At 57.7% G+C, this 23,267-nt stretch overlaps 1 protein-coding gene across 3 annotated transcripts in view; it reads left to right on the top strand.

The window, feature by feature from the left end:
• The window catches only part of Adgrd1 (adhesion G protein-coupled receptor D1), an 82,007-nt gene that overhangs the window by 10,781 nt on the left and 47,959 nt on the right, over positions 1–23,267 (top strand). For 2 of the 3 annotated variants that reach the window (XM_005402985.2, XM_005402986.2), the window contains 8 exons: positions 106–201; positions 2,301–2,417; positions 9,097–9,276; positions 13,143–13,397; positions 15,506–15,567; positions 16,225–16,380; positions 21,262–21,321; positions 22,978–23,095. In XM_005402985.2, the coding sequence (XP_005403042.1) occupies positions 106–201; positions 2,301–2,417; positions 9,097–9,276; positions 13,143–13,397; positions 15,506–15,567; positions 16,225–16,380; positions 21,262–21,321; positions 22,978–23,095 (1,044 nt within the window). The remainder of the gene's footprint in view (positions 1–105; positions 202–2,300; positions 2,418–9,096; positions 9,277–13,142; positions 13,398–15,505; positions 15,568–16,224; positions 16,381–21,261; positions 21,322–22,977; positions 23,096–23,267) is intronic. The other variant, XM_005402987.2, reaches the window with a different exon arrangement.

Genomic DNA, 23,267 nt, shown 5'->3' with positions numbered 1-23,267 from the left:
GGAGGGGGGTCTCGGGCAGTGGGGCGCTGGCCCCAGCGGAGAGATAGGGCGGGGCCGTTTCCGTCTCACTCACCCGTTGTGCTTCTGTCTTTGTCGTTTCCCCAGCACTGCGAGCTCGCAACCTCACTGTGCTCCCTCCCCACACCTCCACCTTTGTGCCCACCAGGGACTCTGCCTACTCCAATCTCTCTGCGACCGTAGGTGAGCTCCCATCCGCTGTGTTCTGTGTTGTCCAGTCTGGATGTGCGGTGAGTTCTAGAGCTGGGTCCCGCAGGGCTGCACGGTCCTGGTGTGAAGACACATGGACGAATGGACAAGGACGTGCAGCAGGAGAGCCAGGGCAAGCCAGGCACAGTGGTGCACGCCTGTGATCCCAGCACTCTGGGAGGCTGAGGCAGGAGGATCCTAAGTTCAAGCCCACACTGGGCAATTTAGCAAGACCCTGCCTCAAAATTTAAAAAATAAAAAGGGGCAGAGGATATGACTCAGTGCAAAGGCCCTGGGTGCAATCCCCAGTACTGAAAAAAAATTTTTTTAAAAGACAGAAAGGAAAAGAAAAAATAGAAGAGAAGGGCCGGGGTCTCAAGACGCATGCAGAGTTCTGTCTGAAGATGCTCAGGTCTCTTCTGGTGAATCAGCTATTTATTCCCAGAACAGAACCCACACAGAATGAGATCTTTTCTAAACACAGAATTGGGAGTTTTAGGCAGGCATGGTGGTGCACACCTATAATCCCAGCACTCGGGAGGCTGAGGCAGGAGGATCACTGTGAGTTCAAGGTCAGCCTGGACGACACAGCGAGACCCTGTCTCAAAAAACAAAACGAATCAAAACAAAACAAAAATTATAAAGAAATAGGATTTCTAAAAGGACTGTGTTCTTTGGGGGAGGAAAAGTATGCTCTTCCATGGAAAATTAAAGCTGCTTTAAAACTACCTCATGCAAAATCCAATCTCTTAAAAACAGTAAAATCAGCATTTCTTGTGCAGCTGGATTTTAAAAGCCGTAGCAGCTGTCTGACACACGCCCCTGCACAGGCTGTGAATAGCTCTCTGTCTTTTGGGACAGACTCCAGAGCCAGCTCCCTTCCTCTTCCCGGGTGGGCGGCTCGGGGCAACGGGCCGCAGTGGCGGTGACGTTTCTTTGCTGGGCGTACAGGGACAGCTCTGAGCGGCAGGGCTCGCCTCAGCCTTTGCTCAGCGCGTGGCCTGGCTGCTGCCCCCATGGTGGGCGGCTTCTGAAGTTACTTTTGCCAGCAAACCCAACCTGGGTGTGCAGCTGCTTGTGACAGTCAGGACGGACTCCGACCAGAGGGCCATCCGGGTGACAGCGGTGTTAGAAGGCCTGATGTAGGTCGTGTCCAGTCAGTGACCTGAAGCTGCTGTCTACCTAGAGGGCTGCAGTATCAGGGCCGCTGTGTGTCCTCTGACCCTGGACAGCAGAGGCAGCTGAGGTTGATGTCCCAGCAAAGCACAAACACCCGTCACCTGGGTCTCCACAGCTTCCCTGTGGAGGCTGTCGCCCAACTGCCTGCCCTTCGTGGCTGGCCTGGGGGGCAGCGGCTCTGTCCAGTGCTGGCTGTCTCTGCCCTGGCGGTCGAGGCTCCTTCGGGACGCCCCCCTGTGGGTCTGGGTCCTCCTGAATCTGATGTGGCTGCCGAGGCCATGCTGTGGCCCAGAGAGGGGAATCGGGGTTTGGGAGGGGAGGGGAGGGGAGGGGAAGGGAGGTTCAGGCCTGCCTGCTCCTGGAGAGTCTGGCGGAGGTTCAGAGCGGTGTGAGCAGGAGGCAGCCAGGCCTGAGAGGCCTGCAGTGGGGGCAGGCCCGATGGTCGCAGCATCTCCACTCAGAACTCACACGCCACACCAGAGCACACACACACGCCACACCAGGGCACACACACACGCCACACCAGAGCACACACACACGCCACACCAGGGCACACACACACACCACACCAGAGCACACACACACTCCACACCAGAGCACACACACGCCATACCAGGGCACACACACACGCCACACCAGAGCACACACACATACCACACCAGGGCACACACACATGCCACACCAGAGCACACCAGCCGAGCGGTGACAGCATCGTCCTGCATTAAAGCTCAAAGTCACTTGTCACTTAGTCACCAACAATTAAACATCAGCTCGTGCCTCGGTGGGGAGCAGAGCCTGACGCCCCGCGTGGGGAGACGGCATGGCCTGCATGGAGCTCCTCGCGAGTCTGGCCGCGGGCGTCCTGGGACCCACGTCTCCCGGCCTGGGCTCACGTCTGTCTTCTGTCTCCCCAGACCTCATGGAAGCCAAGGTCAACAAGAGCATTTACCTCAGGGAGGAGAAGGGGGTGACGCTGCTCCTCTACAACAATGCCTCCTGCATCAGCAACCTCTCGCGCTGCGGCCCCGAGGGTGAGTGATGTCAAGGGCCTCTCGCTCTCACGTGCGCTGTCAGGGGCCAGCTGCTCGGGGCTGGTGGCGGATAGCAACAGAAGTGCTCAGTGACTGCAGGAGGCGTGACACTGCTACAGTGGGGCAGGGGACACGGGCTCTGAGTCCTGACCCAGGGCCGTCCCTCAGCCGCGCGGTCAGTGTGTTTAACCTTGTAAAGGAAGGGGGAAGGCCTTTCCTAAAACAGGCATGGCGGAGTCACCGGGGATTGGGACTGGCTGCAGCATTTGTGGGGAGGAAATTGCGGGTGTGGCTCCCGCAGCGTTATTTCTGGCTCGGGTAGGTGCCAGGCGGGGCCGCCTGTGCTTGTGAACCCCGCCGGGCGCCGCTTTCATGTCCACGGGCAGCTGGCCTGTCCCGGCTGTGACTGCGGGCCGTTGCGGAGACCCAGGCCCGAGCACATGAGAGACGCCGGAATCCTCTCCTCCTTGCTGGGGAGGGGCCTGGGGTCTCTGTCTGGTTTGGACAAGGCAGATCTGAGATGGGCAACTGCCTACTGCCGCCGACCACGCTACCTTTGGGCCTGCAGGGTTTCGACAGCATGAAAATGCTTATTCCTGAGGGAGAGAAGCCCCCGGGTCCCCAGGGGCTCAGGGCTCCCATGGCCTCTTGACTATGGGTCAGCTGTGTAGGTTCGGGGAAGACGGGTTCCACTCTAGGAGAGACACAGGAGGGCCGCTGGGGACTCCGGGACCCGGTCTGAGGTTGGAACCGCGGCTGGGCCCACAGACCCGAGCGGGAGCTGGGTGCAAACGGCCACGAAGCCCCTGGGATTGTTTCCATATGCAAACCCCAACAGCCTGGGCTGGGGACGGTGGCAGGAGGGCCAGAGAGCAGCCCCGCCCTGCCTCGGCTCGGGGAAGGGCAGGCAGCCCTGCCCCCCAGGTACAGGTGACCAGCTGCGAGGGAGGCCTCAGGTCCTGAGGGGAGAGCCCCCGACAGGTCCCCTGGACACCTGGCGAGCTGGACACCGCCTGGACACCAAGGCGAGCTCATCCTGGTCTCTGGCCATGCTGGGCTCGGCAGGCAGCAGGGTGAAACTTTAAATTATCCGCCATGGTGGAGACTAGGAAATGCTCGCGGGTTTCCATGTTCCCAGAGCCCCTGCAGTCCAGTGTGGCCCCGTGAGGCCCCATCGCAGCATCTTGCAGCCCTCACCAGCATTCAGCGGCCTCCTTGGGGCAGGGCCGGGGTTCTGGTCCTTTCTGAGGTCCCCTAGGCAGCCCTGACATTCAAGTCGAGTTCTTACGCATGAAACGAGCCATTCGAAGCAGCCCCTTGCGGGGTGCTGAAGACTGGAGCCCCCACAGACCTGGCTCACAGTGGCAGCTCCTCGAGAGGCTGTCGGGTGTGAGCGCTGCCCTCGTGGCTGCAAACATCCTCCCTCACGCTTCTGTTCTTCCTGAGAGCAGCGGCTGCCTCTGGGGTGACGCTGGAGAGTGGCTCTGCGGTTCGACTGGCCGTACCCACCATGCCTCAGCGTGACCCTGACCCCCGGGCGCCAGCATTCACTCGCTCATCCTCAGCGATGTGGCTGCAGGATGGGATGGGGTGGTAGCAAGGCTGTGGGCTTGGCCTGGGCCCCACTGTCGAGCAGGCGCCTGTGCATGGCGAACCGCACCTCTGGAGTCTACTTGCCTTACAGCCCGGCCGGATGGAGAAGAGGGCTGGGGAGCCCTGAGTCTGCCCCGGCTCAGGCAGTGACCCTGGCGTGGGAGCTGCAGGCGGTGCCTCTCCCACGTCCAAACTCGCGGGTGACGGGCATGGGACAGGCAAACGGGCACTCGATGGGCCACGTCCTCTGCTCGGGGCGTTCCTGGGCCCCCGTCGCCTCATACTGCTGAGCCCAAGAGAACAAAGCTGCCTGGCATTTGCCAGGGTAAAGCATGGGGCACGGAGGGGCGGCGCCCCAGCAACGAAAACTACTTTACACGACCTCCTGCTCTGAAGTGTGTTCTCACAGCGGCTGTGCAGGGCAACAGCGCCAGTTCGGACAGTTCTGAAAGGCACAGGATGCAGAGTATTTCACACCGGTGATTCAGGAGTTGTCCCTAAGGAGGTGCCCCGGGAGGTCCCGCTGACCCTGGTTCTCACAGAGACCCCTGTGCCCCTGTACCCCGCCTCCTCCTGCACCGTCCTTCACCCAGAGATGACGGCACATGGCCCCTCAGGGAGCCTTTTCCTGGTCACCAGCTGCTGTCCAGGGAGCTCTGGAGGAACCTGTGAGAGAGGAAGGCTGCTCCGCTACGGCTGTTCTTGACCTTGGACCTCAGGAGAGGTCCGTGTCCCTCCAGAGCTATTGTCCCATGGGCTCCCTGCCGGAGAGCTTGACAGGGGCCCGGAAGGCAGGCAGGGACCCCTGAGCCCTCTGCAGAAGCCAGGCATCTCCTCGGTCACGGGGTGAGCTATAACCGTGGATGCCTGTGGCCCCACACCGTCCGCCCCAGAATCCCAAGACCTGCCCGGTGTGTGGTGGCCTGTACCGCACATCCTCTGTCATCGTGAGGATGGCAACTATCTTGGCCCTGGAGTCTCCAGGCACAAAAGGTGCCCGCAGCACACTCTCCAGACGCAGCGGGCAGACGCCGAGCACTCTCCCCACATGAAAGAAGGCGCAGTGAAGAACGGCACAGAAGCCTGAAGGCCGTTGTTGCCAGCCCCGAGGCATTCATCGCTGGAGCTTCTGTCTTGCTTAATTTCACCTCCATGTACGATCTGCTGGTGCATCCGTTAAGCTGAAGCTATTTGACGTGACACATAGGTGATACCCGGATAGTGGTTTAAAAGGACGGAGAGGGAGGGGAAGGACAGGCGGTTCCATTTCGGGCTCCTCTGACTTTTGGGATGTCATTTCTGATGCCGGGCTAAGGTCTGCTTGTAAAAACCCTGGAGCCACAGGGCTGCAGGAAACGCTCACGGCCACGCTCCCCTCCAGCTGGCCTTGACGGCTCTCCATGCGTCGGGCGCCTGGTTTGCAGAGCGGTCAGCAAGAGTCAAGCCCGGAGGGAGTGTGAGCACTGAGGCTCCCGCGGTGGCAGGCTGCACCCCGGCCACGTCCAGACTTGGGACCCTGCGTGCATGGGGTGGTCCTCGGCAGCCGCCTCAGGGTGCTCTCACAGAGGGGGACCGAGGCCAGGGAGGCTGCAGGGTGGGCCCAGAGCCACACCGCGATTCACCGCTGTGCAGCTCCAGGACCATTCACGCAGTGTGGCGGGGCAGCAGGCGCCTATAAAAGGGGTTCCCAGGACAGAGACACCGGGGACCCATGAGCTGCGGCCACCTCCACCCTCGGCTGGACACCGCTGGGCCGAGGTAACCCACACAGGCAGACTGCGGGCTGCAGGTGGCTCCTCTGTCCACACTTTCTGCCTCGCACCCGCCTGTCCCGGCTCTGTTCCCAGCCCAGCTGTCGCAGGGCTCTAAACGGCTTTTTAAAAATTCATATTCATCCTTTGTAAATGAGAAAATGCCTTTTAAAAATCTACGCTTCTGACTTCCTTGGAGGTCACAAGACCCACCGGGCTCCTTGGCCCTGCGGCAGCGAGACGGGGCACAGAGACCCTCCACCACTCTGGGCCAGCAACTGCTCGCTCATGCCGTCGCCAGCCCGGTGGTCCTCAGTCAGGCCGGGCCCAAGGACAGCGGCCACTGCCCTGATGGCTGCTGTCATGTCTCCCACAGCGACAGCCGGGAGAGGAGAGGCCCGGTGTCCCCTCTGGAGTGGGGACCGTGCTGGAGTCCTCCAGTGCCTCCAGAGATGGGGTGGGAACAGTGTGTCTCCACTGGGGGCTGTCTGCGTGTCCCTGCTGTCCGTGTGTCCCTGCTGTCCGTGTGTCCCTGCTGTCCGTGTGTCCCTGCTGTCTGTGTGTCCTGTGTCCTGTGTCCCTTGCACATGGCTCTTCTCTTCCCATTTCCTGCTGGTCCGTGCCTGGAGCCTCGTGTGGGTCCTGCCCGCACCAGCTCCCTGCTGCCCCTGTGCGGTATCCACGCCCACCTGCTCCTGCCCTCCGAGCTGTCCTCAGCACCGTGTCCTGCATGGACTCCGCGTCCTCGTGCCGCTCACCAGGGCTGCTGGGCCTCTCCCTGGCTCTGCAGGGCTCGACCAGGACCCGTGGCTTGGCCAGCAGAGTGTTCCGGGTGCTCAGAGGTGCTGGGTCGTGGAGACCCTCCTGGGTACTGGAGTGCCCAGAGGTGCTGGTTGCTCTGCTCTGGGTCTGAGCCTTCTGGCCAGTGCGGCCCAGCCTGCCCCAGGGTGCCCAACGAGAGTCTCCACTGGAGGCCTCACCTCGTCCCCCAACCCTTTGGCTGCAGCCTCTGGAGGATGGAGAGCCCATGCCCAAGAAAGCCCAGCGTCCCGTGCACAGCCACGGTCGCAGCTGGCAGGAGCCGTGCTCCCCTGTAGGAAGCGCTCTTTCCGTGGGAAGGGAGCTCGTTTCTTATCGGCTGGGCGTGTCACAGATGCTTCCTGCTGGACCGTCACCTGTCACACTTCGCGCGGCGATTTCTGCCCCGTAGAGTGTTGTAACCCGTCCTCCTCACGACTTCGGGTTTTGTTTCCCTTTTCTGCCTTGTTGAGCAAGCCCTCTCCCCGCTGCCTGTTTGGATGGAGCAGGATTCACTGCTCATAGCAAGCAGCAAGCTCAGGACCAGCTTCCGGCCACAAGCCCCGCCCCCGGCCCCACCTCAGGCTGTGTCGACTCGCTCGTGCTCCTCCTGGTGCCCCTGAGACGGTGGGCGCAGACCCTGCGGAGACATGACCATGCCTGGCCTGCAGCTCGTCCTCATCCAACACCAGGCTGCACTTTTAATTTTTATTTTTATTACTTAACCCTCAGCTAACACTGCATTGGACTTTCAATTTTTATTTTCTTTCCTGGACAGACAGACGCTGGGCCAAGACAGGACCATTTAGGATTGAGTAAAAGGAGTTTTCAGGGACAGTAAGTTTTTGGGGGAAAAACATCCTTGAGGTCCACAAATCCTGCGGGGAATGTGTTTCATAAGGAAGTTTCATCGTGTGCTGCACTCCCTGCCTGTGAAACTGCTGCTCCTGGGGACGGCTGTGGCCGACAGAGCCTGAGGAGGTGGCGGGGCTCCAAGTCCCACCTCCCACCGCTGCGCAGGTGCTGGCTAGGCCTGGACGCCCAGGCCCTGGCCCCTGGCCTCTGTGGTGACATCGCCTGGGGTGACAACATGTCCTTCATGGGGTGACAGGGCATTTGAGGGGGACCCATTTCACTTTGTGTTCCATACTGTCACCTCCCAGAACCTCAGGAAGATCTGGGTCCTGCTGGTATCGTGAGGGCCTTCCTTCTACAAAGCAAACCCTGTATGCGCAGTGGGGCACAGCGGCCGTGCACACTTGCAGGCTGTGTGCTTTTCAATGCGTGCAAATCGCTCCCCCAAACTCAGCTCGCTCTCTGTCAGGGCCATGCAAGAACCTCGAGACTCCTTTGATGTAAAAAGATAAAGCGGCGAAGCCCCAGGCCAGGGTTAGAAAAGTGGCTGATTCCCAGGTTTCCGTGGATTGCAGAGAGGCTTGGAGCCCGCAGGGGTCACACAGTGCCGTGGACACAGACGGGGGGGGGGGGGCTCGAACAAAGGGCCGCTCATGGGGCGTGTGGCGAGGACACCAGGGTGCGCTGATGTCGCTGTGGCTGTGGGCTCGGTGCCTCCCGGAGGCTGTGTCCACAGCCTGGCTGAAGGCAGGACCGGAAGAGACGTGCACGCAGCCCCGGGCCAAGGCCTGTCCACCTCTCCCGCTGCCCCACGCCGTGACCTTGCTGCGGCGCTTACCAGTGTAACAGGGACCTTGCTCCGTGGGTCCCCCGAGGTCTGGACCTGCTAAACACTCGCCCTTGAGGGGCTGGGGATTTAGCTCAGCGGCAAAAGCGCCTGCCTGGCAAGTGCAAGGTTGTGAGTTCGGTTCCCGGTACCGGAGAAAAACCAAAAAACAAAAACAAAACACTCGCCCTTGAATGTCCTCAAAACTGCCACTGCCAGCGGTGATCACGGCTGGGAAAAGAGCAGCTGCAGCATCAAAAACCTCAAAGGGCACCTCCGGAGACGGAGTCTAAAGCTTCCGATCTGAGGGGGCCGAAGCCTTCCGCCTCGGGTTCTCTTTGGAAGATTCCTTCACAACTGTGATGAAAACCTTAAGACTCAACATGAGGGTGTTGCTTAAAAACCCCCTGTGTCCCATTTAGGACGCAGCGCTGTGCGGACGTAAAAAACGACAATCTAGCGGTGTATTTAGGGACCGGAGGAAGTCCGCAGGCAGGCAGTTTTGAAGGTGTTTATAAACTCGTTGTGTGGGAGGGCCCCTTTCTCTGTAATGTGTGTTTATAGACGCGGTTCTGGACGCTGCCCGGGCTGGCGTGGGTGTCTGTACGTGCACATTCTGACCCCACACGTCCAGGTCTGTGTCCTGCTCCGAAGGTCCTCAGACCAGTGGCCATGGCGAGGCCTTGGAACCCTGTCTGTGCAGGAGGACAGTGACAGGCCTGCAGTGCTCTTCAGAAGGAGGCGCTTCCCTCGGTCTCCTGGGCAGTGCCCGATCCCCAGTGAGCCCTGAACCAAGGCAGCGATGCCCCTGCTCCCGTGTGCCTCCACCTGCTCCTCCTGCCCTCTCTCTCCGCAGGTGTCACCTTTTCCTTTTTCTGGAAGATCCAGGGAGTGCAATCCCGGCCCGCCCCTTCCACGTACGAGGGACAGGTCATCTCCGACGGCTTCAAGGTCTGTTCCAGTGGCAGCTGGGGCTCTGTGGAGCTGCACACACGTGACAACTTCATGACATGGGAGGCCGCCTTCAGCCCTCTGGGTGAGTAGTGACCCTGGCCTGGGGCATCTTCTCTCTCGCTGATGGTGATGCTGACGTGACCCCTATCTCTCAGGGGCCTGGGGGAGGGGTCCTAGGAGGCAGGGATGTACCTGGCGAGGTTCTCTGTGCCCGCCCAGCTCACAGAGCAGTGGAGGTGGGCAAGAGACGCGGTTATATTTCTCCCTCGTCTTCCCTTCACCTGCCTCCTTCTCCTGTCTGTGCTGGAGACGGGAGCTGCCTGGCACGGGGTGAGAGGAGCTGTGGGCAGGTGGCTGTGCACTGGGAGAGGAGGCCTGGTGGGGACGGAGGATGCAGGGCCCCCGGGAAGGCTGGGGGGCACCCGGTGGGGCCTGGGGTGGTGGAGCTCCTGGCTTCTCTGATGGGCACCGTTTTCTCCATGGTTTGGTGCCTGTCTGCTGGCCTGGGTGGAGGTTGGGCCGGAAGGGGGCCAGGGCTGAAGTGGACCCTGGAGAAGAGGAGAGGGCACTCCAGGGCAGCCCGCAGGGACAGCCCAGGAAGTAAGCAGGAGACAGGGCAGGGTGAAGGGACGGAGGGAGGGGGCCGGGAATGGCGTCTTGGGGACACTCAGGGTGTCCCTCCTTGACCTGTCCACAGTGGCTGTGTGGCTCACTCACTGGAACGCCTGGACAGCAGCGCAAGCTGGCCTGGGCCGCTCTGCCCTGTGCCCAGCTGCCCTTCCGCCTGGCACCTGCATCCCCACCCCACACCTCGGCCTCCTATTTGTTATCTGAGGCTCATGGCAGTGCCACCGCAGGGCGACAGAACGGGGTTTGCAGGCTGAAGGACGCAGCAGCCTGGCTGTCTGGGGGCTCAGGGGTCTCGGCACTGTCAGCGGGCACGCACCTCTGCCCTGTGAGTGGGAAGGCCTGCGGCAGCAGTGTGTGCTTTGAATTTGCCTTCTCGGATCCCTGAGACCAGAAATCATGTCTCTTCCCTGTCCCGTGCGGTGCTCCCTCGACCTCCCTGGCGTCTTCCTTCCAGGCTCCACGTGTGTCACTGTTTCCTGCTGGGAGCCTCACCCCACACACCTCAGGCTGGTGTGACAGACACAGGACCAGGGGCGGGCTAGTCCTCTGAATGTGGGTTACGATCCCTTGGCCGGGAGACGTCTGACACTGCTGAGGGCAGCACCTTCTTTGTTCGCATGCCAAAGGAATGTGTTTGTCTTCACAGACTTCAGGGCAGTCATACTTGGGACCTGTTTTGGATCCAAGTGTTCTTGGAGACTCCACATTCTTAGAAAGCTGCACAGTCCTGGGGAAGGAGCCCTGATGTAATTGCTGGGCGCTCCACGGAGCCCGAGGGCTGGGGGGCGTCCTTTGGGAGCGCTGCCCTGTCCCTTCCACATCTGAACATGAACACTTGCACAGCACAGGGGCCCTGTGGGGCAGCTGCTCATCCTCGAGACTTCTTGTGGATGAGCGCGGAGCTCACGATGGCTCTCCAAGGAGCCGGGGAGTTGGTCTCTGCCACAGTGGTCAGTGTCCCGCTGGCCCGTCAGAGCTGAGGCTGGTACCAGGCACAGGCTGAACTGGGCCCTCAGATGGGTTTACAGCCCCACACCAGCCTCCCCTGCGGCCAACATCCTCCCCGAAAAGGCTCTTGCTGGAACCGATGACCTGAAATCAACATGTCCTAGCCACCCAACGCCCACCGTTCACATGAGGCCCATTCTGGGCGCTGCGTTCTGTGGGTGGCAGAGTCATCTGTTCAGATCTTTTGTCCGTGTTTTCTTAAGTTGGTTGGTGAGTCCCAGTTGTTTTCTGTGTACGTCAGGCAACAGTATCCATGATCACGTCTGTCACAAAGCTTTCCTCCCGTCTGTGGCTGGCACTCCCGTCCTCCTGACAGATCTTTCCCAGAGCAGAGATTCTTAGCTTTGATAAGCCCAGCCTATCAGTTATTTTTTCCATGGATTGTGCCTTTTGCGCTGAATCTAAAAGGTCATCACCCCCCCCCCCCCCCCAGTCCCCCCTTCTCATGAGACGATATCCATGGCTCGCCACACCCCACCCTGCTTCCCAAAACATTTCCGTTTCTCCCACTTACCCACAGGACTCTGAGGCAGCTGTGTCCAGAGCCTTTGGCTCCCACCCTGCATCCACTGTGGGGGGTGTCATCACCCCCCCCCCCGCCCCAGTCGTGGTGGCACATGCTGTAATCGCAGTACTTGAGAGACTGAGGCAGGAGGATAGCTGCAAGTTTGAGGCCAGCCTGGGCTAGACAGTGAGTTCAAGGCTACCCTGATCTACATGGAGAAACTGTCTCAAACAACAACGACAACAATGATAAAAGGCAATCACCAAACTCCAGGTCGTCTAGACTTTTCTCCTGTTACTTTTCAGGGGTTTTATAGTTTTGCATTTTATGTTTAGGTCTATCATCCATTTTGGTTTGATTTTTGTGATGGGTATGAAGTTTGTGTCTAGATTTATTTCTGATTTTTGTGTTTGAGTATCTAGTTGTTCTTGTGCCATTGGTTAAAAGGCTATTTTGGTCCTCTTGAGTTGCCTTTGATCCTTTGCTAGCTACCAGGTAGCCTGCTCTCTTAGTTACTATCTCATTGCTGGCACAAAATACCCAATACCCAGAACTTAGAAGAGGAAAGATTTATTTCGGCTCCTACTGGAGAGTATTCAGTTCATAGTCAGCTGGCTCCGAGGCAGGGCAGCGCGGCAGAGGGGCTGTCAGGGGAGGAACAGCCCATGGCAGGGCTGCAGGAAGCAGAGAGGGATCAAGGGAGGAGGAGGGAGACAGACCCTTGCAGGCCACACCCACAGTGACCCACCTCCTTCACGAGGCTCCACCTCCCAACATCACACCCAGCTACAAACCCATCAGTGGGCTAATCCAGTACCACACACTCAGGATCCAGTTACTCCCCAAAGCCCCACCTACAAGTGCAGGGAGCTTTGGGGAGACATCCAGATAGAAGCCACAACACCTGTGCTGGTGTTGGTCTCTCTCTGGCTGTCTCTTCTGGTCCACTGATCTGCTTGTCTGCCTAATCCTACCACCCCATTCCACACTCCCTTGATTACTGATCACTGTAACTGTTGTGTAAGTCTTGAAAGCAGGTAGTGTCAGTCTTCCAACTCTGTTTTTCTCCTTCATTGTTTTGTGGATTTTCTTGGTATTTGCCTTTCCATATGAACTTTAGAATCAGTCTGTTGCTACCCATGGAAAAACTTACTGAGATCTTGATTAGAATTGCATTGCATTTATGGATCAATTTGGAAAGACCCTGCATCTTGGCAGCGTTGGGTCCACCTATCCGTGAATATGGAAGATCACTCCTTTTTTTTAGTTCTTGTTTAACTTTGTTCCTTAGAGTTTGCACTTTTCCTCAGATCCTGTACATGCTAGACTTATACCTAAATACCTCAGTGTTTCATATTCTTTTTTCTTTTTATAGCACTAATGTAAATGATGACATGGTCCTTTAACATTTCAAATTTTTACTTGTTCATTGCTGGTACCTAGGAAGGCAACTGACTTATGCATGTTACCCTTGCATCCTTCAGTCTCGCTATAACCACTCACTGATGCTTGTGTTCTGCCCTTTAAAAAATATTTGATCACCTTGGCGTGTAGACATTTACATTTGTGATTCTTATGTTGAAATAATGGTCTCCTCAAACTACCTTTGAGGATGGACGCACAAGGGCAATTTCTTTCCTGTGCTAGAAGGGATTGAAGGTTATTCTCTGCTAGGACCTGCACTAAGGCTCCCTAAGGTTAAGTCAGCAGCCGTGGTGAGGCGGGGGTGACAGAAGGACTTGCGCTGGAGAGCTGGTCCCCGTTCCCTCCCCCTGCACCCAGAGCCGCATCTTCCTTTCTTCCAGGTCCCTACTGGACTCATGTCCTGTTCACATGGAAATCCAAGGAGGGCCTGAAAGTCTACGTCAATGGGACCCTGAGCACCTCTGACTCCCGCGGGAAAGTGTCGCATGATTACGGGGAGTCCAGTGCTAACCTCGTGATAGGGTCGGAGCAGGACCAGACCAAGTGCTCTGAGAACAGTGCTTTCGATGAATTCATCTTCTGGGAGCGGGCGCTGACCCCAGTGGAGATCCAGATGTACTTTGAGGCTGCCATGGGTGAGTGAGTACTCCTGGGGCTCTGTCTGGGCACCCCGTGTCCGCCTCTGCTATCACAGAGGGCAGCGTGGCAGGTGTGAGCAATGTCCCAGCACCCCTCGCACCACAGCCCTGCTTTACAGCCCTGCTCCTAAGACAGAGGGGCTACTGATCTCCATTTTTTAGGTGGTAATGAGAATTGAACTCAGGGCCTTTGCCTTGGGCTAAATTTTTAAAATTTTATTTTTGAGACAGGATCTCACTATGTAGCCCAGGCTGGCCTTGAACTCACGGTGATCCTCCTGCCTCAGCCTGCCAAGTGCTGGGAATACAGGTGTGCTCTGCTATACCCAAGTTTATTTTTTATTTTGAAACAGGGTTTTGCTAAGCCACTAAGTTGCCCAACCTGGGCTTGAACCCCGGCTCCTCCTGCCTCAGCCTCTCAGAGTGCTGGGATTCCTGGAGGAGCGAATCACTTACCATCCTCCCTGCGGTCACCCAGGGCTTGGAGGTGTATGTGATGGAGGCCCACAGTAGGCTGGGATGCAAATATCCCAAAAGCCTCCGGGAAGCACTGGGCCTAAGAGACCCACCTCTGCTGGGCACAGAGAGTGTTGGGCAGAGTCTGCGCAGCGGATTGGGGCTCACATACCCACCCTGTGATGGGCTGTGCATGGGGCAGGTGGGAGTCACTTTTGAGAAACCGAGGAAGGTTCCATATCACGTCAATTTAACCACTTAAAAGTGAACGCTACGGGGCGCTGAGTAAACTCCCACCGCCTCTCTGCCTACTTCTGAGACACTGTCCCCCAAGACGCCCCACGCATCACGCCAGCCTCCCACATACAGGCCTCATGCGCTTGTGGCTGTGACGGCCGCGGGGGCCTGGATAGCTCATTTCTGTGAGGGGCCTGTCTGGGGGACACTCTCTTCTCCCCAGGAGCTGGCGCAGTGCCCCGTCCACGTGGCGTGGTCCTGTTCCCTGCTAAGGTAGACCACGGGCCTCTGCCCCCCGGCCGGGCACTACCCTGCCACCAGAATGGGTCAAAGGGGCCTGTGAGGCAGCTGCTCACAGGATGAGCCTGGGGCTGAGACGTGGCCGAGTCTCACGTCCCATCAGCCTCCCGTGGCCTCCACCATGTGGCTCTTCCTGTTGTAGCCTTGCTTGAGTGAAACGTGGTGTGATGTGGCTGCTGTGTAACTCCCGGACACCAAAGGGAGGTCACGGGGCGGGAGAGCACGCACTTGAGGCCCAGTTCTCCCATCCGTGTGGCGTCTGGGTCCGCCGGCCGCCAGGGGACAGCCACTCCTGGGCCAGCGAGGCTGATGAGGTCATTTCCTTAGGCCACCCAGGGTAACTTGAGACGCCTTCCCTGGACGGGAGTAGACTGTGGCCCCATGGGAGACAGAACTGGGTGCTGGGGGGGCGGCGGGCAGAGGGCAGCGAGTCGGAGTCACAGTCTGTCCTCCGTCTCGAGCCGCTTTGTTATGTGCAGGGCACATCGCCTGCCTGGCGTCCCAGTACGGAGGACCAGGCGCTGCGGGGAGGGGTTGGGGACGCCGATCTCCCCAACTCCTCTGGGGCCGCCTGTCCTTGCCCAGCCAGTCCCAAATCCGCGTTCTTCCCTCTGACTAGTCCGGGTGCAGCTGAAGCCTGTTCTTCATTATTTGTTTTAAATCGGTGACACCTTCCATAAAAATCACCTTTTTATATGATGACTCGCATGAATGCCGTGAAAGCAGTTCAGAGTATAAATGGAAAAGTAATCTGAGCTGGGAAGGTTCCTGTGATGCACCTCTTAGGCTGATTTATTGACCCTCCTCTTTCCAGCAGCACTTCTGGTTGAAACAGCCCCAGCCTCTGTCAGGTGTGTCTCCAGCTGGCAAACTTTTGAGTAAGGACAGACTTTATTCAAACAGGGTGTTATTCAAACAGGGCGACGAGCCAGGTGTGGTGGCACACGGCTGTAATCCCAGCACTTGGGAGGCAGAGGCAGAAGGATTGCCAAGAGTTCAAGGCCAGCCTGATATACATAGCAAGACCTGTCTCAAAAACAGACAAACAAACAAACAAACAAACAGGGCAGCGAGGTCTTAGTCCCACCTCAAGCTTTATTTATCTCTTCCAGGAAAGCATGGTTTGCTGTCTTCCCCACTGCCGAGCCTCACGGCGCCGACGGCCAACGCCATGGTGAGCCTTGCGCCTTTCCCTTGGCCCCTCCTGTGTTTCTGCTTGCACTGTGAGCCCGGAGGGCTGGAGTAGGAACCCCGGCTCGCTCGTACTGGTACGGGAAAGAAATAATAAAATAGAAGCCAACGTGCAGAGCAGTGCTTGGCCCTGAGAGCTGATGGAAGGCAGACGGCCCAGATCCTGCGGCAGGGACCTCAGTGTGCAAAGGGACGGAGGCCATTACAGGCACAAATGACCGCCAAACGGTCTCCTGCCCTGGGCTCAGCTTCCTGTTGTGCCTTTTCCTTTGATTCCAGAAGAAAGGATCAGTCTGCACAGAAAGCATCGCCCTCTTGAGTTAGCCGTTGTAGCCAAAGGACTGTGCTTGTTGCGAGCTCAGCAGCAGTGCGGGTATCTGAGTCTCCTTGGGTTCAAATGCGGGTTCCCCACTCTCTCCGACGGCTGTCTGTGCCGTGCACCATCTCCCGAACGGGCCCTTCTTGCCTCGCACGCAGACGAAATGGTGATATGTGTGAGGTGCTCACAGAAGCCCTGGGGTGTGGCGATGTCGCCGTCATCGTGGGCTGGAGAGCCTTGGGCCCACGGCAGGACACGCAGAACCCTGCAGGACCTCTGGCGCTGGTTCTCACCGGGAACTCCGGTGGTGATTTCTTTCAGATGCCCACAGATGCCTACCATCCCGTCATAGCCAGCCTGACAGAGGAGAGGAAGAACTTCTCACAGCCCGGAGAGGCTCTGAGCTACCTCCAGAATGTGTCCCTCCGCTTGCCCAACAAGTCTCTCTCGGAGGAAACAGCGCGGAACCTCACTGAGGTAAAGGTCTGTGGTGCCTGCCTGGGGGACAGGGCCAGCACATGCTCGGCCACAGCCCGGTGTTAAGAGGTGGGAGCCTTTGTACAAAAGTCAGGTCTCGGGCTCCTCGTGGGCTGACCACAGCTGACCAGTACCATGGAGCTCAGTGGACGTGTATTTTCGATTTTTTTTTTTTTTTTTTTGAGACAGGGTCTTACTATATAGTTCTGGCTGGCCTCAAATTCATATCCGCCTCAGCCTCCCTGAGTGCTGGGATTGCAGGTGTGCCCCCTCCAGGCCTGGCATCTTTGATTTTCTTCATGCCCAGCTTGCCTGGTGCATTCAAGCATCCACTGAGCCCCTGAGGGATTTGGGCTCAATATTTCTGGTCTGGACTCTGCTGCATCAGGAGAAAGGTAGCTTTGGGGCTCTGACAGGTGGGCCAGGGCCACGGTCTGCACGCGGTGGGAGCCTCAGCACTGTGCCATGTGTTCCGTGAATGCAGGCTGGGCACTCAAACCAGAATGCCTTCTTGTACTCCTCAAAATCCTCTCTAGGTGGAGGCAGAGGGGGATTGTAGGGTCTTGCTGTGCCAGGGCCTTTGGCTGGTGTGGAGAGAGAAGGGGTGTCAGAGACGGGCTCCCCGACAGCACACAGGAAAGTTTATGAAGTCACGGAGGTGCCCCCTGGGGACCGCATGGGCTCCTAGGTGCGTAGACAGTCTGATGCACGCCGAGCCTCGCCCGTCTCCAGGGTTCTTAGTTCTCCCTGGTCTCCCAGTTGAAGACGCCCATGGAAATGCACAGTCGTGTGCTGAGGAGGCTCTTGTTAGCTGCCCAGCTAGGATGAGATGCCTCAGACCTCATCCACTCACAACGCGCAACCATACCCAGTTGTGGCTGTGGGTAGAAGAGATGTGGGTTCTGGAAACCACTAGGGAGGGACTGGCACCGGGCATGGGGAGTCGGGCAGCCAGGCTCTCAGCTGGTGCTTGAGGCTGCGTGAGGAGACACATGCCCAGAGTGTGGCTTCCATGAGAGGCCAGTGATGTTGGCAGGAAGCTGGGTAGCCTCTTCTGCGTGATGCTGTGCTCCAGGGACAGCTCACAGGTCCCCCTTAACAGTGAAGGCACCATCTCATGTGAAATGGGCAGCGCCCAGCGCCTCACCCACAGCTTTGGAGAGGGGAGCGCCGGTGGCTCCTATATATAGGACAGAATGTTTCCCATGATACTCTGCAGCAACCTTACACATTTAATTGGTCAGAGCTAGATCACATGACCACTTGTAGACCAATCACTAGGTCAAAATTAGTGTGATGGCTCAGCCAATCTGAAGGACCTCTTGAGGAGGCAGGGCTGCCTCTGTGGGAGTACTTCCAGCTCCCACAGGAAGGGCAGGCTTGGGTCCACAGAATTGGGATAACCTCATAGACATTCTGCATGTAAATGGAGGATCCTGTGTGGCCCAGTGGGACAGGGCTTGCTATGCAGTAAATGCTTCATTAGTATTAACCTGCACTTGTTTCTGTGGAGCTAGGCTCCATGGGATCACTGTGACAAGCGGTGCCTTGTATTCAGTTGGCACCTAATAAACACTTGTTCTTGGAACCTGTGCCCTGTCCCCTAACCAGCAGTCGTACACAGAGTGTGCATAACAAGTGTCCACTTTGTACTAGCGCCCTGCCTGTGAGACAGCAGTATACGTAGTCGGAGCACAATAAGCGCCTGCTCTTGGTACTGGCATCCTGCCCTCCGAGCGGAGTGGTCACCGTGGGTGGTCCTCAGAGGTGTGCAGTGGGTGCTGAGTCGCGGTCCCTCATTTCTGGCTGTGTAGGGAAGGAGGCAGCTCCAGGGCGGGTGTGAGCACTTCTCACGCCTTCGTCTCCAGCTGCGGAGTTGCAGTGGGCGAGCTCACTAGTGATGGAATGGGTGGTTAAGGTGCCTCGGCTGTGAGCTCCCCGCAGCCTCGACTTGGTAACCAGTTCTGTGCAGCCCTGTGCTGTGCTGGCTGCAGCTGGGGTTGGTGTCCCGCGAGCCCAGCCGTGCCCAGTCCTCATGGGGCTGCCAGCCTGGTGTGCGCTTGTTGTGGGGTCAGCCTGGCCCTGTGCCCTGTTGGTCACTAACTGAAGGGTCTGTGGTGCCAGGGCACTGTGGGACTATGGCAAGCATGAACCTTTATTGGTTAATAATGTCCCCTAATTATTGCAGACTGATCAGGCCCACAATCTCCCGAATGAGGAGACAGTGAAGGCTTAAATAAATGAGACAAATGAGGTGATTTCAGGGCTCTGAGAGGATCAAAAACCCTCTCACAGAATTCAAGATTCTGGGGGCTAAGACAAAGAACTTCCCTGGGGAGAAATAAAGGTTGATATTTATTAGGACCTTTAATAAATATGGGTGGCCCATATTTATTAGGTTTTTAAATAAAGTAGGGGAATATTGAAGAAAATGAAGGAATCTGGGCAGGACTCGGGAATCCCTCTAAGGACTTCTCCAAGTAATACATTATGTTAATTCAGGAGAACTCTGTCATCTCTAGGAAGGCCTTCACTGCAGAAGTGAGATGCCTGCAGCTATAGCCTTCTTTTAGTTAACTGGGGTTGGAGCCAGATGTCCTCAGCTGCGGCCTTGTCTTGTCCTTTGAGGTGTCACAACTATGCAGGTCAATACAGGCCTCAGTGGTGACCAGGGACTCACAGAGGTTCACTTACTATGAATCTGCTGCCCATCTCCAGTCATGAGCCTAGGCCTCGGGCACCCTCACAGGTAAACCTGGAAAGCCATTGGTTAATATTAAATCCTGCTCAGAGCTGTCTCATAGTGGTCTCTAACAAACCTTGGCTTCCTTGAGCTGCTGGTGTAGCTTTCTGCAGAGCTGCAGCAAGAGCTGCGGCCTGGGTGTCTGCAGACACAGGGAGTAGGGACAGCACAGCATGCAGGGAGCAGGCCCAGCAGGCGAGGGCTCCAGGTACAGTGGGGCAATCGCTCTGCTGAGCCCAGTGTGGGGCTGCAGAGGCCGAGGTGGCTCCAGAGCCTCCAAGCTGTGTCCGTGGAGCCCAGAAACCAGCGCAGCTCTGCACAGGAAGCACTTTCTGTCTGAGCTTAGTGACTTCCTCTGCCTGCTGCTCCCTTCTATTCTCTGCTGGACCTCACAGACTTAGAGATTGCAAACTCAAGAGACTTCAAGGGCTCGGAAATAAGGGCGCAGCCTTCACAGGCCATCTGCTCACCCCTGCCACCGGAGGGCGCAGCAGCCAGGGGCAGCATGTAAAGGATGAATGGGTGTCAATAAAACTTTATGTATACAGATGGACAATGGGCCGGATTCAGCCAAATGCTGTAATGTGCTGGCTCCTGGCTACGGCAGTTCTGTCCACAGAAATATATGAGCCACATTTGTCCTTTAAAATTTTCTAGCAGCCACATTTTTAAAAAAAGGAAAATGTGAAGTTAATATATATTTTAACTGGGCATGGTAGCTCATGCCTATAATCCCAGCACTCTGGAGGCTGAGGTGGGAGGCCAGCCTGGGCTACAGAGTGAGACCTTGCCTCAACCAACAAACTTAGATAGCTTAGCTTAGCTTATCTAAAACAGTGTCACTTCAGCATGCAGTTAATTCAAAGTTCTTACTAAGATACTTTACACTTTTTCATGCGAGGTTTAGAAATCCAGCCCAGTCGAGCCACAGCTCGGGGTCAGGAGCACAGCAGCCTGGCAGTCACCTGGCTGCCTGGGGCGGGACATTCGCCCTCACCACTTCCCTGTGCGACTGCAGTGAGAAGTGAGGACCCCGGACAACCTGGAGAGGTGCCGAGGACCTTTATTTCTCCCCAGACCAGAGCGCAGGGGCACCTGGATAAACCTGCGTGATGCGTCTCCAGGATGCCTGAGTCAGGCAGGTACCCTGGTGCCGGTCCACGCAGAGGCTTCAGACTGCTGACCTGAGGGCTGCGCCCATCCCATGGATGTCTATAATTGTTCTGCACACAATCCCCCTCTGAATTTCAGTTAGCCACTCACTTCTTCAAATTGGGAATTTCTGTTGTAATAACCCAGGTGTGGAGCTTCCCTTACAGAACCAGAAGGGGTGGCCCAGAAGGTTAGAGTTGAGTGGCTTTGAGGGCCCAGCTGCTGCTCCCCACTGCGGTATAAAACATAAATCCCCGAGCTCTGCTTCAGCCCCGTGAGGGCAGGAGCATTTTGTATCACTGGTTCCACGGCCTCGCCCTTGGGGTCTGTGCACACAGCTGCAGAGTACGGTTGGGAGAGAGGGGTCTCTACAGCGTGTTCTGTAAACACCGAGTGTCTGGAGGTGCGGGAAGATGTGACTGCTTTGGGGTGGCTGGGCCGTTTCATGAGACTCTGGGTTTCATTCTGGGTCTGATGGTAGGAGGCGGGTGCTGCAGGGTGAGGCCGGCCAGGCAGAGGCAGCCAGCAGGCATTTGGATGAAGTGGCCCAGACTTCTGCTGTCTCACAAAAGAGAGCAGGAAATCCACACTTGTCACTTAAATCTCACACCCAATTTGAAAATGTTAAAGCATAATGTCATTTTGGGGTACAGCCGTGAGCCGGACCAGACGTGGTCCTGAAGAAGAGCATGTTCCGAAGCCTTTGCTCTGTCATGCACACCCTTGTCCCAGCGGTGGGCTTAGGGCCCTGCCACAGCCGCCAGAGCTCATGGCAATGCCCACATGGCCAGTGGGCACTGTCTTCAGGAGCGCTGTCACAGCGTAAGTCTCAGACGACGCCGTAAGATGCAGCTGGAGCCTTAATACTCTGGGGGAGCTGCTGTGGCTCTTGGCTGTCTGCACCAGCAAGTGGTGGTGGGGAGGGACCTTGGGGGCGGGGACCCCGAGGCCTTGTGTGGCTAACAGTGTCATCCTGCCACCCTTAGACCTTCCTGTGGACCGTGGGCGAGGTGTTACAGCTGCCCAGCTGGACGGTGGCGTCAGAGGTGAGACAAAGCACTGTGACCTTCAAAACGTGTGCACCAGGGGATGTTCTGTCACATAGAAGTGGCAGAACACGGTCTGGTTCACGTCCCTTGGGGAAGGTCACACCTGTCCACCCCAGCGTCCCTGGATCTTCCCCGGAACTGCGCCTGGCCTCTCGTGGGGATGTGGGGACCATGAGGGCCAGCACACAGGGCGGAAGAGGTACTTCCTCCTGAAGGTGGGCTGGGCCCCCGGTCTCAGCTCACACAGGTCTGCCACCCCCTCGTTCCTGAGCAGCTATCAGAGCCGCGCTTGATGGTGAAAGGTAACTGGGTCAAGTGAAGCGGAGCCCGGGACGATCCAGCTCTGACTGGAGTGGGCTGGACGTGTCTCCTTGCTGCCTGCTTTGAGGGAATTGAAGATTTCATTTGATTGCTAAAAAAACCACTGATTTCATTTACTTAAAAGTAATATCAGTCAATAAATGGCTGTGGAAAAATTGGGAAATATGGAGAATAAATATGCATGGAGAATAAAAGTCACTGGAAATCCGGAGCCCAGGAGCGGAAGGTGCCCAGCCACTGCGTAGACTGTGGGGCTCGGGGTTCCATTCATGCAGACTCAGGTCTTGGGCCTGGCTGAGCTGGGTCCCCAGTTCCATCAAGAATACCAGGATGTGGAGTGCTCGACCCAGCACCCTGCTGGTTGGGAGAGCTGGGCTGAGCTGCGGTCGAGGCAGACCCCACCTCCTGCAACTCTGCACCCCGGGACCCTGGCTCTGCCCCTCTGCTGCCATCTGCAGCTCCCAAGGTGTCGGCAGAGGCGGGACAGGAGAGTCCAGCTCAGGGCCTCAGCTGGAAAGGCCCGGCCACAGGGGCGTAGTGCGGTTCACACTGTCCGGACCCTCACGGTCAGGCGCCTCTGAAAGCGCCAGCCAGCTGGGCAGGCGGGGACAGCTCATCCTCGCCCTAGTGACACTCGTGCCCAGCAGTTTCCTGCTGACCGCCTTTTTATGGGAAGAGCTTCCCGTGGAGTGAGGTTAGGCCTCACACCAGCCAAGCTCGAGGAGAGGGCCCGGAGTGTAATACTGACCCAGCCTTAACCAGAAATAGATTTTCCTTTAAAACGCACGTCCCACCGGGCTTGAGCTACAGAAGGAGTTTGAGAAGAGGCCGCAGACAGGGAGTCCTCAGAGGAGGCCCGTGGGGGACCTGTGCAGATGGGCTTCTGGTTTTGAATGCAAAATATTCAAGTCTGGTGAAACACGTGAGCAGTCCCAAAGCCATGGAGCCCTGTGGGCTCTGGTGTGCACAGGAAAAGTGCGAACGGCTGCCCACCCCGCACGCCAGCAGGCAGCTCCCATGCTGATTCCGCCTGGTGGATGGAAGTCAGGCTGGGAGCCCAGAGGAGAAGGCCGGGCTCCGCCGCGGCGTCGGTGTCCTGCGTACTAGATTCTCCCGGAGCGCAGCCCGTGCGCTCAGGAGACCGGGAGGGGCAGGCAGCGTGGGGCTGGGTTGGCCCTCCTCAACCTGTGCGTCTGAGGGCAACTCGCCCCCGACAGATGGCAGAAACACATGTGATCAGGCTCTGGGCTATGCAGGGCAGCGTCCACTGGGCCCCTCCCGGCCTTGGGCTACCGCGTGGCAAAGAGGGCCTCATCCCACTTCTCTTCCCAGGACAAGACCCTGGTGCCTGGCCTCATTGACACCATCGACGTCGTCCTGGGCCACGTGTCCTTCAAGCTGCACAGCAGCAGGCCCCAGGTCACCCTCACAGGCTCTTCCCCCGTGGCAGGTGCTGTGGTCGGCGGGGGTGAAGGCGGTTGGGGGTGTTGGGCTCCTGTGGGTCCCAGGGTCACACCCGGGAGACGGGGCGGACCTCGCCGTCTTCCTGTGTCGAGGGGACGTGCTCGGCAGGGGAGTCAGCGCGGAGGGAGGCGGGGGGTCAGCGCGGAGGGAGGCGGGGG

Source organism: Chinchilla lanigera, unplaced genomic scaffold (assembly GCF_000276665.1).
Source record: "Chinchilla lanigera isolate Chin_1 unplaced genomic scaffold, ChiLan1.0 scaffold00081, whole genome shotgun sequence".
NCBI classification, from domain to species: Eukaryota; Metazoa; Chordata; class Mammalia; order Rodentia; family Chinchillidae; genus Chinchilla; species Chinchilla lanigera.
Note: the sequence above shows the minus strand (reverse complement) of the source record. Positions and strands in the feature narration are given on the sequence as shown.